Source organism: Acanthopagrus latus, chromosome 22 (genome assembly GCF_904848185.1).
Source record: "Acanthopagrus latus isolate v.2019 chromosome 22, fAcaLat1.1, whole genome shotgun sequence".
In the NCBI taxonomy this organism is placed as follows: Eukaryota; Metazoa; Chordata; class Actinopteri; order Spariformes; family Sparidae; genus Acanthopagrus; species Acanthopagrus latus.
Genome location: NC_051060.1, coordinates 14,105,982 through 14,124,827, shown reverse-complemented (window position 1 = coordinate 14,124,827; position 18,846 = coordinate 14,105,982). Strand labels below are relative to the sequence as shown.

General features: G+C 41.8%; 1 protein-coding gene across 2 annotated transcripts in view; it reads left to right on the top strand.

Annotated features, from left to right (window-relative positions):
- The window catches only part of fndc1 (fibronectin type III domain containing 1), a 41,547-nt gene that overhangs the window by 9,942 nt on the left and 12,759 nt on the right, over positions 1–18,846 (top strand). Inside the window, exons 3-15 of one of the 2 annotated variants that reach the window (XM_037087427.1) lie at positions 603–671; positions 4,600–4,845; positions 5,032–5,130; positions 5,697–5,814; positions 6,313–6,500; positions 7,072–7,179; positions 7,879–8,067; positions 8,160–10,826; positions 10,990–11,105; positions 11,455–11,566; positions 11,723–12,076; positions 13,884–13,958; positions 14,951–15,103. In XM_037087427.1, coding sequence (XP_036943322.1) covers positions 603–671; positions 4,600–4,845; positions 5,032–5,130; positions 5,697–5,814; positions 6,313–6,500; positions 7,072–7,179; positions 7,879–8,067; positions 8,160–10,826; positions 10,990–11,105; positions 11,455–11,566; positions 11,723–12,076; positions 13,884–13,958; positions 14,951–15,103 — 4,494 coding nt within the window. The remainder of the gene's footprint in view (positions 1–602; positions 672–4,599; positions 4,846–5,031; positions 5,131–5,696; positions 5,815–6,312; positions 6,501–7,071; positions 7,180–7,878; positions 8,068–8,159; positions 10,827–10,989; positions 11,106–11,454; positions 11,567–11,722; positions 12,077–13,883; positions 13,959–14,950; positions 15,104–18,846) is intronic. The other variant, XM_037087428.1, reaches the window with a different exon arrangement.

The window sequence follows — 18,846 nt, the reverse complement described above, 5'->3', positions numbered from 1 at the left end:
AGAAAGAAGAAAAACATTTCTGCCAGAACATGCCTTGAGTATGTGTAGCTTGAACATGTCTTCAAAGTACCCATACTAAAAGGCTAACAACAGGTAAGCAAACCCACAAGTGGTCCAAAAGGATACACATGCTAACATGCTAACTGGATTACAAGTGGTAAAACATGATACACAGACTGAAATGCTGGAAGTCTAACAGCCTTACAACAGACTCGTAGACCAACAGGTGGTCTAACAATGTACACATGCTAACATGCTGATAAGTTGAATGGCTAATATGCTAATGTGCAATATGGCTTTGTTAATGTCAAAACACAGTATATCACTTTGATATTACTATCAGTTGGTATATTTACAATAACTCGTTTATTACAGTAAATATTGTTATTTTACAGCAAAATAATGTACTTTTACAGTATAGTTTTGTTTGGGTTTCTGTGGAAAGACGGTGTATTACTGTGATTTTCATCTTCATGACTGTAAAATAATTACAGTATACAACTGTGAATTTACAGTATAATTACAGTTATCATTGTCAGTGTGCTCACAAGTTCCGATGAGCCACATCCTATAACTCGATATCTTGTCTTTTTCTTTTTTAGACCCCGACTGGGTTAACCTGGATGGCTTTGCTGTGTTGGGTGGTGCACCTGTCAGCAACTCATCAGCAGGTAAATCTGATCTCAAGGCGGCTTTACTAACAATGCATGGGAGCGGTCAAAAGAAACCCCTGTAAAACTATCAGGTTAAATCCATTAAAAGCGGGATGCTGAAATTATCTGCTGTCATCATGGATATAAAAGGATCCACTGAAACGAATGTGAGGATGATTCAGTGCTATATCTGGGGCGACTGTCTCCTTTTCCTACATTCCCTCACCTCATTATGTCCCAACGGGATCTGTGGGGAAAAACACTCAGTGTTCTCTGACTCATAGATTCCCATATATTTGGCTAGGTTGTGTTTTTCTTGCAGGTGATTCAAATTTACATGTATTTTTCTTGCCTCTAATGGTTTACGCCACATTAATTATCACATATTTGCCTGTCAGTGCTTTCAACAGACTGTAAAATGACAGGAAATTTCAAGCGAGCGATTTGCGTGCACTTCATGGATATATTTATGAGTTTACAGTGAACTAATTGATAAATCTAGTGATAGAAAATATATGTAAAATGATTAACATAAGGTCGATATATATTTTGCTAAACTGTAGCAATGTACTGACATTAACTCAAAAGTATCCAACAATACCTAGAAATCCATAACTTTAGTCAAGGTAATGCTGCATTTCATTGGGTCCCCCGTGTGTCAGAGAGTGAGGAAGGAAGTCAGCGAACAAGAATAAATGTAATGTGAATTAAGCTTTCAAACATTAGCTCATACATGAACGATTGTGTCTCAGTCACCTCAGATTGATGTTAATCGACAGTGGAGGTTGTTCAATGGGGCGTTAACTTTAAGCTCTTTAGACAAACTTTGATGGTCTTGATATTTTTCTTCATTGAAGTCAAGCGCAGCTTTATGGGACAGTTTTACATTTAACCATATGTCATGAAAACACTTACTCGTCTACCACAGAGCTAACACAGGAGACACATGCACACTTGTTTTTATGTTTTCATGTGCCATGGGCAGATTTAGTCTCGCCAAACCACTTGACTGGCATGTCTTTGCGCCGAGGCATGGAACATGGAGGAAACCTACTCAGATTCCAGACTGAAAGGATCAGCACCAGCAACTGAACCCAGGACCTTCTTGTTGTGAGATGACAGTGCTAACCACTGAACCTCCGTGCCGCTAGAGTTTCAGTCGTATTTGTTTGAGGTGGAGCTTCACTGGAGACATGGTTAATCACATTTGTTGAGTTAAACATCAGTGAAGGGAGCCAAAGAACCACTGTGACTCTAACAAAGTGAAGTCAGAATAAAAACCAGTGAAAAGGAAAGGGCAAAAGAATGTTGAATGTTTCAAAGCACACTTGCTTGCAATCCTATCTTATAAAGTTACCAAGCTAGCTACGAGCTAATGATATTTATCCCAGTCAACATTTCAAATTATTAGGCTACACTAGGTTAGCCATGGATAAATAAAGAATATACTCCACATAACAATTTTGACAATTTGTTTATCAGCCATTAATGGACATAAACTAGGAACATGTTGGCAACTGTTATACGTTAAAATGATGTTAAATGATCTTTTAGGTTTGCTAATTTTTCAAGTTATTTACCTGCTAAATAGCCTGCAGCAAAAAACAAATGAAAACTTTGGCATATATAGAGCAATTATTAAATCTAATTGCTCCTGACAAATGCTATCTAATGTGGGCTTAAGTTATCGCTTAAGAAAAGAACATCTAATTTGCTCTGTTTAACTAAACTTAACTTTAATCATACTCCAGGTTACTAGCTGTTCTAGTAAGCTAATGAATGAACAAAAGCGTTGCATTTCCAGATTTGGACCTGGGTTGTTTCTTTTCCATGTGGGTTTCGTCAGATTAGCTAACTTTGTCTCTGCCACTTGAGGTCAAGTCGATCATTTGTGCTCCAGGAATGCTCGACCACTGAGAATTGTTTGCATGAACTAAACTGCGGATAAACTGAGAACTGTACACCACAGCGAGACTCAAACTTACCAATTTATATTTGCAAAGTTTAGATTTTCTTTTGAAAGTGGTGAAATGTCATAGACTGGGGATAAAAGCCTTGTTTTCTCCAGCTAGTTTTTGAGGAGGAGTAAACACTCAAGCAATGACATTCTTCACCGCCAGTGTGAACAGACTGAGGTGGGTCTCCCCTGTAGCAGTGTTCGTCTGTCTGGAGGCCAGGCTCATAGCACCTCGGACCATGGAGCTTCCAGGAAAAGACAGAAAGGATCTGGCAGCGAGAGCATTGTGGAGTCAATGGTTTTGTGGTCCGTGGCGTGGTGACCCAGGCCAAACTATGCACTGTGACGGTTTTCCAGAAAGACAGAAGGAGGAAGACGAAAATAAAGAACATGAGAGCTTGGCTGATTAAAACCAAATGTGTGTTTTTGTTAAGTCAGCTAGAATGAAGAGAGACAATCAAACAGGTATAGTGGGTGTCAGACAGACACAGAGGTTTGGCCCATGTTCGTGTTATTCTTAAAATGTTAACTCAACAGCTGTCAAAAATGGCTGAAATACACATAATGCAGGAATAGAATATGTTGTATTATAGTCACTATCAATATGTTACTGTTGGGCTCATTTCATACATCCAATTCCATATTCAAATACTTTTAACTACACATAATATAACTTTGAAAGATAATCCGGTAAACACCATGTTTGCAAATTTCTTCAGTTCATTTTACAACACATTTTAAAATGTAATCGGTTAGCATACTAACTGTAGATGTATCGAAACATCATTATGTCAAAGTCCTTGATATGCTGTTGATAAATGTATATATGTTTAATGTATTCAATCAAAACTCTTACATTTTTTTATTCAACATAGATACAAAAAGCTATAGTTTGCTGTCATTTTGGCTGACAATAGGAACATACAGATTATCCAAGAAACTTGCACAGGTGCAGGGGAATTTTGAGAGAAAATTTTGAAAACAGGAAAGGCAACAACAGTTGTTGCATTACCAAACAGACACTGACAAATTGTCTTGATCCATAAGGGAGAAATCGACTCAGCTGTGCTGGCAGATCAGCGCGAGGGATAGAGACAGACAGACAGACTTAAAGACATGGGGAGCTCCAAGTCCACAGGTCTTGCTGGCACAAACTTCCTCTCTCGTCCTTGGAGCTTTTCTTGTTTGCATTTATAATCCCCCTCACATCCTCTTTGTTGTCCACCACACAAATGGTCATAAGGTGGAAAGCCGTTTGCACTATAACTGCAGCCACAGCTGAAGAAAACATTTTGGGTGTGGTGGCCTCTCTTGAAAGACAACTCTCTTTTTGTCCACCCTACCTGTTTGTTGGACGGGGAAACCCAACATCACTGTATCTTTTTGTCCTCTTTCTATTTTGTCAAATCCACGTTGTAACATAAGCTTACTTGTCAGTACTCACCCAGCTGTGCGGGAAGCTGTCCTGATGGGAAACAGGGCAGATCCCTCTCATCTGACAGTGATTATGAGAAAATATAAGTGAGGGATAGAGGGAGTACACGAAAGAAAGAAGACAAAAGGGTGGGAGGGATAGAGGATTTTTTTTTATTGTGATGTTGCCAATGCTATCTATCGCTCAGCACTGCAGCCAGATGAGGGGGATTGTCTGGCTGTCTGAGTCAATGTCTGAGAAGCTGTCCAGGATGGAGTCACCACGATGGTGGGATTAAAGCATGAAGCAGGACAGCAGAAGTTGGAGCAGATGACAGGGGACATGGTGCGCTTCCATAGCGTATCCCCTCTGTGACAACTGGTCGTGTTTACTGTCACTGATGGATTAAAGTCACATGTAACTGTGTGTTTATCACTGAACAGATGTGACTAGAGCAGAGTGGCAGTTAGTTTCAACAATGCCAACCCAGCACAGAGTACAGTTTATGAATTAGCAATGGGGCCATAAAGGTAAGATGAACTCCGACTTTTCTCTTGTTTATGTTCTACCAACAGGTCCAGCCAGGTCTCCACAAAGATCTACCAGAAATCAGCCCTTCGTACAACGGGCCGCCAGGGCGGGCAGAACAGCTCACCCATTGGGCGTGTCTAACACCAGGACACACAGGAGGGCCCCTCAGTCCTCTTCGGGCCCCAGGCAGCCTGAGAGAGCTTCTGCTGGAGCCCCCCCACTTGAAAGAAGACGCCAACATCACACAAAGCCTCAATCTGACCAGAGGAACCGAAACACACAAAAACTAAGTAAGGGGACCCGCATTTTACACCCTTTAACCATCAGAGAAACAGGCCGAGTTCTAGCTGCATGCAAACCACTATTTCTGTTTAGTTTTATTTGAAAAGGAGCTAAGTGTATAAATTCTGTCTGTACTATCTTTAGTGTCCATAGTGTAAACCCTGGCCGTGCCTGGTATCCCTTTCTATTCATAGCATCTGAGTCCGTTCATGTGGTGTCACTGCAGGCACAGAAGGCCCAGGGCCAGAGCGCATCGGCTAACAGAGCGGTCGCAACCAAAACAACCACACCAGGTACCTGCAGGTTTATTGACCCTCACTGCATTCCTCTACACATGTATCTGTATTTCTTTGCATTTTCAATACCTTAAAGGTGCAATATGTAAGAATTATATTTTTAAAATTCAGCATCTACTGTATTGTCTTCCTGCTGGAAAAAACCAGCATAGACCAGCACCCAATTGCAACATATGCTGGTCTTGTTGATGACTGGTCATGCTGGGTTTTCCAGCAGGGGTTGCAGAGATAGGCCTAAAGTAAATAACGCCATCACAGAGCTTCCAGTCTGAGCAGAGCCCATTGATACAGCCCCTAGCTACTGGTAGCTACAGCTAACATCAGTTAATAGTGACTCTGGTGACTTGCGGCCCCCTATTAGTTTGGAGCATGAATGTGAAATTAGGCTAATTTTTACTCACTGCACCTTTGAAATAACCAGTAAGCTGAAAACTGACATGTTTAGCCAAAATCACAGAAAACAGCAGCTCACCTATGAACAAATTCAATGATCTCAGAGGCAATTTCATTATTGGTTTGGAGCTACCTATTTTTCTTTGTGTGTGTCTGTTTGTGTTGTCCAGAGCCACCAGAGTACGAGGCACGGGACATCAGTGTCAGGGTCATGTCTCCACAGTCAGTTCTCATCTCCTGGATTGACCCTGCTGTTGAGATGGGGAAGGTGGACCCCGGGACATCCAGGTGGGAATTTGTTTAAGTGCGTGTCTGTAAAAGAGACATAAAAGGAAAGTAATTTATAGATTTGTTATGTAAGAAATGGCCTTGTATTTGTTTTGAAGAAAGTGTTATGTTAAGGCAACTAAATTAATCTTTGTCTTGCAAAACAGAGAAATTTTAAATCATCAGGTGTATGGCGTTGCTTTGCTGTTATATAAGCAACATAGGTATAAGAGTATTTACTCTCTTGACATTTTGTGAGTTTAATTTGTTTATTGATCTAACTTAAAAAGCTAGGGGACCTGAGCTATACTCACAGAAGATCACCATTTGAGGTAAAAACTGTCATTTTGAGACAGGAGGGTCATGCTGGTTAGCATGCTAACTTTGATAGCTACTTCAACACAATATATAATTGATAGTTTTAATAAAGTTAATACCTTAACTATTGTACATTTATAGGTAAAGAATGATAATCCTCTCCTTTTGAATAAAAAAAATCCCAATTTTCCCCTTACCCAGAGCTTATACAGTCAGGTACAGGGAAAAGGGTGAGTCAGCACGCTGGGAGTACAAGGACAGTCCTCAGAGGAGACTGATGATCGACACCCTGTCGGCTGACAGCATGTACGAGTTCTCTGTCAGAATCTCTCAGGAAGAAAATCACGGGAAGTGGAGCGTCTCCGTCTTTCAGAGGACCCCTGAGTCAGGTATGCTCAGCCACTGCCTGCTGAGAATTAATCATGGAATATCATCATGAGAAGTGATGAATAGTGATTTCTTTTTCAGAGGAAAATCTATAGAGAGCCAAAGAGCTGTATTTTTATTAGAGAGTTTATTCCTGCAGAAAAGAGTTCGGTCTTGCGTAACCACGTCTGTTAGCTCTTTTCTTCATATTTCCTCAATACCGCACTTCATCACATTCACTGCCTATTACTCCTATTTGATATTTGATTTGATCTTTGGCTGCAGCTCTGTCGTGATTGCAGCTTTTATACTGTGTCATAACAGCTCCTGAGCTGCGGTTCATTGGAATGTCAGCATTTACTGCCTGGCTCGCAGCTCACAACCTTCCATCTGCAGTCCCATACAAGATCTCATGGGCAGGTTCCTGACAATGTATGGCAGCAGCTGAAGCCTCCTGGCACAAACCACTGTTTTAACATGCTTTAAGTGGCAATGTCCTCAGCCTGCTCCCTCTATGCTGCTTCTGGTTTCTGTCCTGCTCCTCCTCCAATCACTGCCATCTTTCCATTGACGTGTGTTCTCCTCACTTGCTAGCACCATCTGGTCCACCAGAGAACTTTGAGGTCAAGCCACTACGAGGGAAAGGAACCGCCGTCATTGCAACATGGGATCCACCTGAAGAGCCAAATGGGAGGATACGAGGTCGGACCAGGAGGATTAAAGCCAAAATAAAAACAAATTCATTTTTTTTGCCACAATATCAGTAGTTAAAGTTGCTGTAGGTGATATTTTGTTGTTAAAACAAGTGTTAAATATTGCTATATTCCAACAGTGACCACTGTTATGTCTGTCCTACTCCTGATCATACACTAAAATGTTACACTTACACTTGAATGTTCTGGTATCCCTGCCCATGTTATCCAATCAGGACAGAGAACTTTATAAAGAGCCGGTCCTGTTGACTCATGAACAGCAGAGAGCAGGTTCTTCCTGTTTCCTTCTAGGTCAGCAAATTACTGCTGCAACACTTACAGCAGCATAAAATATATCCTTGGTTTATGACTTGTGGACTTGTTTGGTCAAAGTAGGGGATGGCTAGTACAATCAGCACAATTGTTCTAACCGGCAATCATAAATAATCTACTAAAAATATGTCAAGGTAATATACAGATTGGATTTTGAAAATTATGTCTAATGGGAGTCAGTGCAATTGTAATTATTGTTTTGTTTTGTTTTGACTGGCAAACACCCTAGTGGAAGAAATACATTCAGTGCATTTAAATATTAAAATTGTTACTAACCCATCACTTTGTTGGCTTGTTGGAAAAAGTGAAAAATGTTGGTGTACACTTTCTAACAACCTCTCTTCATAACAATTTTTCATGCTCTACCTTCACACAGACTACATCCTGTCTTATGCTCCTGCTATGAAGCCATTTGGAATGAAAAGTATAACGTACCGTGGCAGCACCATGACAGCCACCATAGATGGCCTCACGCCAGGGGAGAGGTACATCTTCAAGATTAAAGCCACCAACAGACGAGGACAGGGGCCTCAAAGCAAAGCCTTCAGTGTTGCCATGCCAGGATGTAAGCACATTTGTCTCAATACAGTATGTATGTGCATTTATGCTTGAAAAGATGATTAATCAATCCTCTTACCAATGTTTCCCCACTGCCAGCCACCAGTGCTGCCTCATCACTACCCAAAACCAAGGACAGCCGCAGGACTAGCCATACACCATCCAGGCAAGATACCAACCCTGATGAGTCTGATGTCCAGTCAACAGAAGTACAAGAAGAACCAACCACACCCCCTCAGCCACGCCCTGCTGTACCTTTCAACAGGCGTGTACGCCCACTATCCCAGACACGCTCCTACCACAGCATCTTCTCCTCTGTAAGGGGCTCGGTCAGGAACACAGCAAACAGAGGGTCATCCAGAGGAAGAGCTCAAGATAGAGAGAAGGAGGAAGAAGAAGCAAAAATACCAACAACACCACCTCCAGTAGTGGAGACAACAACCATGGAGGTTGTACCAGAGACAAAAGAACCAGACAACAATGTTGCCCCTGAATCTGAGGATGAAGAGCAATATGATGAAGAGCCCCTGACTACTGACACCCCCAGCCTCAAAGTTATGATGCCCTCCCCCACCAAACCTGCAGCCACTCACCCCAAACCACCGGCCAGGAGGCCCATTAAAGTGAGGGTCCATCAAAAACCAGGATCCAAAACTGCTTCCTCCTCATCATCCACCTCTTCATCTTCATCTGCATCATCTTCAGCCACCTCCTCTTCCTCTGATTCCTCCTCGTCATCTACCTCTTCATCTTCATCTTCATCTGCATCATCTTCTTCATCTTCTGCCACCTCCTCCACTTCTGATTCCACCTCATCATCCTCACCTTCTACAACCTCATTATCCTCCTCTTCACATAGCCAAGAGTCAGCAGCCAGTAGGAAAGATTATGTGGCGTCCACATATCCAGAGAGCAAAAACACGTATGATAAGCCTGGCATAACTCATGCAAAACCCTCCACTACAGTTGTAAAAGAAATGGAGGCTACATCTGTAGGAAGAGGCTCAGCTTCAGCAGGGCGCAACAATGGGTTTGCTTATGGTTCTAGATATGGTTACAGTCGAAGACATCCAGGAATTTTATTTAGAGGGAATTCAACTCGAATGCTGAATGGTCATAAACCTTCCATCACCTCACAGGTGAATTCACCTAGCAGAACTCCAAATCAAGCAACATCAAACACACATAGTTCAGAAACATCACAGTCCACCTCACCAGACACCACTCAAAACCACAGAACATCAAATACTTTCAATTCTGCAACATCCAGGTCTCCTTCAGGAAGTGGAACCCACAGCCAGGCAACATCAGATCCATATAACCTGGATAATCTGCAGTCCAAATCAGAGTCTAGCTCTCAAGGGTCTACAACTTCACAGAGCTCAGGCACCAATCCATCCACTGCACAGAGCAGTTCAAACCAGCCATCTGTCACAGACACATCACGCTCATCTCAATCAACTTCACACAGAGGATCTCACGGGTCTACAACTCCACACAACACACAGAGTTCACACACATCACCTGAACAAGACACAACAATCAGAGAGGGTAATGAGGACAGTTATCATAAGAACACAGATTCAGAGGTAACCAAAGTTGAGGACCCTACTTCAAGCTCTAAACCACAACCAACTGAGGAGGAGAGAAGAGTGGAAGAGGGAAGGGAGGTGAGCAGTAATGATAAACGGACAGTTCCTCGTACAGGAATTAGTCGCTCTTTTGCAGAGAGGTTCCCTTGGCTTGCTAGTCGTTACCCAGGCAGGTTCGGTTCAGTGACAAGAACGTCATCTTCCAGGCAGGATGGCAGGACTCCTTTGACCAGGACTTCATCCTCTGTCGGGGCTGGCACACCTGTCTTGACAGGGACACCGACTAGGGTTTCAGGGGCCACAGGTGCTGCAGGAGTGTCCAGGATTCAGGAGACTAGTGAAGATCTGAAAACACCCTCCATTCATGACTCGCTGAAGGATGGAGTCACAGCAGGTTCAGCTAAGCCTTCTTTGACCAATCAACAAACAGCATCTAGCGTCCCTAGAATCCCAACTACTTCATTCTCTTCATCTTCATCCTCTTCGTCTTCAGCAGCCACTTCTTCAAACTCCAATTCACATCATTCCTCAAACGGACACAGAGACTCAAATACGCCCGTTCATCGAGGAACCACCAATGGCAATAATAATGATCATGATAAGGATTATCTTGATGAGAGGAGTAGAGAAACCAGTGGAAAAAATGACAGACTCACAGACCCCACAGCGGCCCACAAGAATCCTATAACTTCAGTTTATCCTCAGAGAAACGTAGAGGACAATCAGAGTGTGGATACTTCTTCCAGGACAAGACCTGGATCACCATCTGGAGTCTCGCCAACTCATCGTCGTCCTGGTGTAGGTGTGAACGGGAGGGTACGCTCTCCTCTGCTGGCTAACAGGCAGGCTGGTGGATCTAGGATTCCCATCAGACCACAGTCAGCACAGAACTCAAGGCTTGGCTCTGGTTCATCATCATCATCATCAACTGATTCCTCTTCTTCCTCAAATGTGCCCAAGCCTGTTTTAACCTCAGATCGTGATGCTGGCAGTGGTACCACCGTGACGAAGACAGGGGGATTAATTGGCGGCAACTCTCAGTCCATATCGTCATCCTCAGCATCTTCATCCTCATCTAGAGACAGGATTTTGGGCCAAGGAGGTAGGACTCGCTATCCCATTGTCAGAGGAAAACCAACCAATGGAGGGCAACTCAAGCCTGGCAATGGAAATGGTAAAGTTAATTGCTGAAGTGCATATAATAAAAGATTTCTGCCACTGAAAAGTACAGAATCGAAGGTCAAAGGCTTTGCTTTTGCAAAAAGCTAAATGATACTGTAGATAATATGTCATTATTTAGTGACCACGTGTCTGTGCTTACAACATATAATCATTAGGTAAAAATGGACGACCAAATCTGACAGCAACAAATGAGAAAGAATCGTCCCCCTCTCATGGAACCAGCAAGGCCGTTGGTCAAAAGTTTATCACTGGACCTGATGGAACCAAATGGGTAACTATATTTTGTGAAAGACATGTTACCATAGTTTTGATCTTACATTTGGTAGAAGATTATTCATGAGTCATTGAGCTAAACCCTATACTTTTAAGGAATAGTTAAACTTTTTTTTTTACCCTTGCTTGGTATGAAACTTCTCATCTAACTCTTGACAACAAAATAAAGGAGTCAGTTTCTAAATCTAATTCTTGAACCTTTGATTAATCCTGGTAAAACGAAATTCTACAGATTAATTGTTCCAGTTCTAATAGTCAGGAGCAGGATTTTTCAAAATCTCACAGGTGTTCACATTTTACTTTTATAGATTTCCATACCGATTTAGCTAATCTTTTTATGTCCCTAGGTCATAGATTTGGAGCAGGGAGTTCTTATGAACCAGGACGGACAAGTTCTCCAGGACTCTCAGGGCAAACCCAAGAGAGTTGTGCTTGGAGAAGATGGACGCACGATTTTTGGTGATATGCTTTATTCTTACATGACATTTCAACATAAATTATCAGCTTGAACATGTGTAAAAGAAAATACGTTAATCATGATGATTATTAGCTTTCTGTTCAAGACAAAGTCAAGAATATTCCGTTTCCCCACTTCCTTGCTCCACTGACCACCAGACCTCATGGGCAGTCCTCTGGTAAATCAAGATGGTATGGCTCTGTTTGGCCACGGCAGAGATAGCCGGCCTGTGGTAAACCCCAAAGACAAGGTCCTCATGATTGGAGGGAAACCTGTTCTTGGCTTGGACCTTCCTCACCTCAGGACGACCACCGCCACCACCACCACTACCACTACCACCACCACCCTGGCTCCTACCACGACACCTGAACCCACCACAACTGAATGGTTCATAGAGGAGTCTACCACTGCACTACCATTCCCAACCTGTCCACCTGGAACCTTCTCCAAAACAGATGAATATGGGTATCCATTGCTTGACCCAGAGGGAATATTGGACTGTTATCCAGAAGGTGAGTCTTTGCGGGAGTACTTGAAGTTCATCATAACACACTGCGGTCAGCACTTCTTCAGCACTCAGCAAATATTGATCTAAATGCAGATTTTTTGCTCAAGGGATGAAACAAAATATTGCATGGCCCCAGTTTGCAATGTTACTTAGTACATAGCTTTTCCACAGAACATCAGTCAAGTTAAATGAAACGTTTTAGAGCCATAATAATGAACATAAATAAGTATGACTTCACTAAATCTCTCAGTTGATTTGTTTGTCATATCCATCTAGGCCAAGGCCACGAGTGTTTCCTGTCTATACCCACAGAGTCCTATAACTCTATAACTGTGTCTGTCATAACTGTGTGATCTGGTCAGTGTGTGTGTGTGTGTGTGTGTGTGTGTGTGTGTCTGTGAGTGTGTGTGTGTGTCTATGTGAGACCACAGGAATCACATGCAAGTTTCCACATCTGGGGCCTGGTTGTGGTCGGAGTACTGCTGGTTTAAACACACTTTGGGCTGTCAGTTGCACATTGCCATTAGCGTTATCACACAGAGACAATAAATGAAACATATTTACACACAGGCATAACTGAACAAATCATTTATATTATAGTTGTTACAACACACATGGTGGGCAACTTTAAAATAATTAATCATACCTCAGGGAACCTTTAACTGGTTTTGAAATAGTCTCAATCTAATACTGTTGCCTCTGACCTACATAAGCAAACAAGATCATCAGCAAGAAGATTGGCCACTTTATATATACTGTCGATATTCTTTGAGATCCAAAAATGATCAGCAGCAGATACTGATAACAATTTATGCTGGCCTTGTTAAAGTTCCCATGAAATGGCTAACATGGGCTATTTGCTTTGGCATAGTTACGTGTTTCCTGTAAAAACAGGCAGCAGCCAATAGCGCCGAATGTACATTACCCCCCTCTCATCCCCCAAACATCAAGTTGCTGACACTGACTCTTCATGGACTGGCAGCTTCCTGTGAACACAGTTGGACCAATTTGGTACAACACAGCTTCAGAGAAGTAGGAGGCTAATTTGACGAAAGGAATATAGTAGAATAGGTGGTATTCTGGCCAGGTTTTCTCCTGTTAACCTGGGGCTGAGTCAATTAGGACCATTACAGAGCTAACGGTAGTTACATGAAGCAGTTAACACTTACTTTAGCATCAAAACTACTCGTATCTGTGTACCAGGAAACTCCACCTTGATGCTGTAACTCACTTTGTCATTCTCCCTGGTCCAGAGGTGTTAGTGGAGAAGTTGCTGGTTATCCGTACTGTATGTTTGATAGCAGTTACTTAGTGACAAGTAAAGCTATCTGTTCAGAGTTTCTCAAGGCAGAGCAGCCTGAGGGAAAATTTTCCGCATAAAACATGACCCAGTTTTACTTAAATCACTGAATACATTTCAACAATACAATACAAGTTGTGTATTTCTACAAGTTATATAGTTCAGATTGATGTATTAGCTCATCGCGATGCATCATGCAAACTGCTGTGTTTAGAAAAAGACAAAATACAATCCAAAGTTTTTTTCTCACTGCGGCATCTCTGCACTGGACCATGTAAACCTCAAAACACAGTCCAGCAAATCAGAGAGCTGGAAAGATGTTTAGTGGTGAAGTCTGAAGACAGTGGGGACAATAGATGTTACAACACTTTTTTTCACTCAATCATTACACACTGGCTATATGTTCAGGTAGGATTGTGTATATATGGATGTGTGGGTGTAGACGTCTATGTGTTTATGTGTACGTGGTCATGTGAGATTGATGCTACAGCTTGTTCTACTTCTCTGACAGAGGAATCCTCAGGGATGGAAATGGACCACATGGTTACAGTGACCATGGTGCCTGATGCTTTAGCTCTTGAGAAAGGTATTGGCTGAGTTTGGCTTCAGACCGACCTACCGCCACTGGGCTGGGATGGACTCAACTGCACTATATGCTCTTTGTTTGTCGACTGTGTGCTGCACTTTGTTTATTGTCTGTTTATCTCTCAGTGGATCTCTCTGCTAGCTCTTCCTGTTTGCTTTGCCTGTGGTCCTCGCTTTGTTTCTCTTCTCGTATGTTTGTCTGGCTCGGTTTTGGTTCATTGCTGGGTTTATGGAAATTTTCCATTATGGCCTGTTTTTAATAACTTTTATTCCAAAAACGGAGCCCATAGTGCATGTGAACTGCATTACTAAGCTGAAGAGAATGCCCTGGCATATGTATTTACTATTCGTAACATTGTTTTGTAATACAATAGATGGAGACGGGCTTCAGCCAAACACTGAGTTTAATGAAAACTGCAGTGTTTGGTTGATGTGAGATTTTAACTATGTAGTTTCACTACAGGTGTTTAGATCTCTGAAGGAATCTGTTGCATGTGAGCAGTGTTCAACTTTTTTTTTCTTTCCTCTTTTGGTTTTGCTGGAAAAGACACATTGAGCGTCACAATATTTTCTTAGCATTTCCCTGCCATGGCTCAAAGCTGGTTGCATGTGTGTGGACCATGATGTAATGCCAAGGTCCACTGATGCGGCACAGAAAAAAAACTGATGAAAACTAATTGGATTTCACCCACCGAATCCCTTCACAGTTGTCAGCCTCGGAGAGTTGTGAACTAGTCATTGTCTTCAAACCCCCCTCCCATGGAAATTTGGGTCGCAAAACATTACATAAGAATGAAGCTTTGGGTGTTCCGGGGAAAAAGGGGCTTACACATCTGCCGACAATTAATTAAATCAGTTTGACACTCTTATTACATGGATCACGGTGCCAGTTACGAAGGATTAATGAAACAGAGCAGCGCGTTGTTGAGTCAGGATGTAAATAATATAAATCTGTTTAAATCAAAAGCTCACTGACACATGTGTTGTTGCCAGATGAGCTTTTTGTCCGGACCACCATGCCACCCACAACTACCACTACTGCCACCACCACTACCACAGAGATCCCTGCTCCAGTGCCAGAAACCAGACGCAACAACAAAGGCCCTTCATCAGAGTATGACCTCAGTGGGAAGAAGAGATTCACAGGTATTTAATGAAAGAAATAAGTGTATGTGTATTTGCTCCCATAAAGCCTAACAGAGTTTTTTGGGTTTTTTTGCCTAAACCTAGCCAAATAGTTTTTGTTTTCCTTACCCTAACCAAGTAGGGTAAGGTGTAAACCTAACCAAACCATGACCATTTTCTTACTGTTTGTCAGCATTCTTTATTTTGAAAGTGTAAACCAAAATTGTACATCACACAGTATTGGTAAATGCTAACTTGACCACAGAGCCCTTCGTGTCCAAATCTGATGCTAGAGGGGAAGGTAGAGGATCTTATTTTGAAGCTTGAGAAGCTTGAAGCTTTGAAGGCCACTGACCAATGTGCAGTATTTGATGAGTTCGGAGCGAGAACTTGTTGCTGGAAAAAGGCAGGCATTTAAAAAAAAAAACAAAAAAACACTTGGCTGGTGATTGGATGAATCATCTGTCCATCATGGGCAAACTTAACCAGTACTGGTTGGATCAGCTGGAGAGCACTACCACCTGTGAAGCCAGGTGTTAAATCAAACTCTTGCCAGGTGAGAGTGAAAACACAATATCCCTCCAGAAAAGCCTTCAGTGCCGTTCTTTGTTCTGCTCATTCAATGAAGAAATACTCTCAGGTTCTGATGTAACTGATGGTATAGCAGCGTCTATGCCAACCAACAGGGAAGAGGTGATAGGTGATCTTCCAGAGTTGAGCTTTGAGTTTGTCGTATAGCTCTAAGCTCAGATTTTAGCTTTTGATATCAAAATCCCATTTTGCATGAAGGATTGCTTTCCAAAATGGAACTTAACCTCCTCAGACATACCGTTTTATACTTTCAAGGGATGTATGAAAAAAAAGAAGCAGGAGATTAAAACTTTTTATAGGTTTCTATCAGTATATTTTAGTGCACATGCCAGAGAAAGACGCATATTATCTTCATCTGGCGTGCATGATAAATAGCATTATTGCTGAGAAAACCAAAGAGCATGACCGATTGAGCATGCCTGGCCTCTGGGTATACACTTTTCTTTGTGTGTGTCCTTGGTCATGAATTTGTGCTCAGGGTCTCTCAGCGCTGTAAATAATGGTAGGCTGATGGGAGTTCTGTTTTGTTTTGTGGCGGGGTTATACTGCCGAACCTCCTTCTTGGTTTCTTCAGCAATGACTCACAAGTATATGACCCTCTCAGACTTTACAGTAAGTGTCGGCCAAAGTAAAAGGACTACAGACGCTCATCCATATGATGTAGGTGTCACTGAAGATACAGTGGTGTTCAATGTAAGCTCAAACTACAAAGATCTCAACATCTAATTTGTGAAATCTACACATGAAAATATGAATTTATCACTTTGTGGAAAATGCTAGTAAGATTATCTGTAAAAAAAAATAAAAAAATAAAATGGATTCAAATCTGTTCCGTCCAACCGTAATTGGATCATAATAATAAAGTTCACTGAGGACACGTTGTTCAGAGTCTCCAGACTTGATCCCAGTAAACTTCGGCCCCCTGCTTTCTTTTTACTGATCCTGTGTGCTTATTTTGGCCTCTCTTTCGCCATCACCTCATCTGGTTGCACAAACAGACCACAATATTCTCCTGACAGAAATAAATACAACGTCTACTAGACTCCAACCCTCTAAAAACAACGAGATGTCAGAGGTCCTTTTAATATTGGCTTGTTTAACGACTGTATTTTCTTGTCATGATTCAGCTGTAAATAATTGTGAGGACACCATAACTACACACTTGTAGCAGCCTTTTACTCCACAGACAAAAAAATACTAAGTACTCATTGTATACTTTTTGAAAGTTTTTACAGTTAATCTAGTTGGAACAAAAGTATAAGGTATAAAAGTTATAGTATTATAAGTATATTTTCTTTTGAGACCATCTTTGCAAAACTAGCTATAATCCTTACCCTTCATTTTTCAATAGTAAGTTAGAGAAGCCATAGCCTTGTAATAGCTGAAATGACTTCTCCCTATGAGTATTAAAGGGAAAGCACAGTGATTTAATAAATAGATTGTATAAAAACAATGGTCACAATCAATGCCATGGAAGCTGAGATATCCTGACTTTTATTGGCCAGGATGGGTCAAGTTCCAAAAACACTGGATACTACTATTCCAATAGTGCAACTCAAGCCAAGATACACAACAAATGACTCATGAGTAATTTTTTCAGACTTGACAAAACTCCTTCCAGAGCCACAGTCAATTGAGTTTGACATATAAAAATTGGTGGAGTGTTTAGAATAAAGGGCAGATTCCGGTCAATCATTATCGTCCTGACTCTGGAAGTGAATGATCCTGTTGCTGGTGCGATGATATGGATAAAACCATGACTGATGGCCTTCCTTTCACTCATCGACAGATTCAGAGCAACTTGTCACTGTCATTTATGTTGATCTCTGTGAGAAACCTTTTAAAAGGGAAGATTTACGGCTGTGTCTTTATCAGCTCTAGACAGCACTATCGGTATCATCCGTTCCGGAGGCAAACAGCAGAACGATAACATGACTTACTCTGGACGCCATTTATCTCGGTAAACAACGAATGTCTCACAATCGCACACCTTTCATAGAGCCATCTGAAAGCTATTACTCTCTGTGAGATTGAAAAAAATGGCAGGAGGAGGAAAGCAGTGGAAATCATAAAAGTTAAGGGTGCTGACCTCAGCACTGAACGAAGGCTTTGCTGGCTCAATGCAGAGACATCCTCTTTCCTATTTATGAGTTTCAATATATTTTAGGTCCACTTCAGCAGCCTTTGCATGAACTGTCTGACAGAGACTTCCCCTTTGTCTCTTTATCTGTCCAGGCCAGGCATGTTTGGATGAATCTAGCCGGAGGCAGATGTGTGACAAAAAGTATTAACTAATAATTCTTTGCAGTTGTTTGAATCCGCTTTACAGGAAGATCCAGATGGATGGGGTTTGCCACATTGGACTAGAAAATGAGTACCAGCATGTTTGGACTATTAGGATGCTAATTTATGCCGTACCAGAGTGATATTAGAGATGACATTATGTGAACTGTCCTGATGCTGTTTTGAAGTGACATTCGATCACATCTGGCACACGCGCCAGTTTTCGTCAGTGTTTTTGGATTTGGTTATTTTTAAAAAAGCAGACGAAGACAGTGCGTTTCTGAGGGGAGGCACGTTTAGTGTTTAGCAAAGCAAAACATCTGGATCTTCTGTACAGATCCTGGACATGTGTATGCAGCCTTACAAGCACCCTGTGTATACACAGACACATAAATCTGCTCACCTTGACGACAGATCAAGTATTTCGGTGTATGAATGTGTAATATATAAGCCATATGCCTGCATATACACATACAGAAGGAGCTTGTAACAGCCTTAATCCGCTCAGCCTCACAGGCTGTGTTGATGTGAAGATATTGACACGCGTTAGACTCTTGGCCCGCGTGGTGGACCAATCATCTGGGGTGGTGGGAGCAACTCCAGGCTCCAGCGGCTCCCTCCAAATCCAAGTCAGCCAAGGAATTGTGGGATATCTGAAGTATTCACAGCTGTAGGTCCAGCTGGCATGTCCAGAGTCATTGAAAAGCAACAAAAAAAAGATGGATTGGGGAGGAGAGGAAATAAAGGAAAGATGGGGAATGGTCATCTGAGCGACCAAGCTTACTTTGGATTGCATGACCTGGAAAAGTAGTATCTATCAAATTTAGTTTTTTATTTTAAAATCTAAATAAATGAAGATAAAAACTTGAATTCAATCATCAGAACATTAT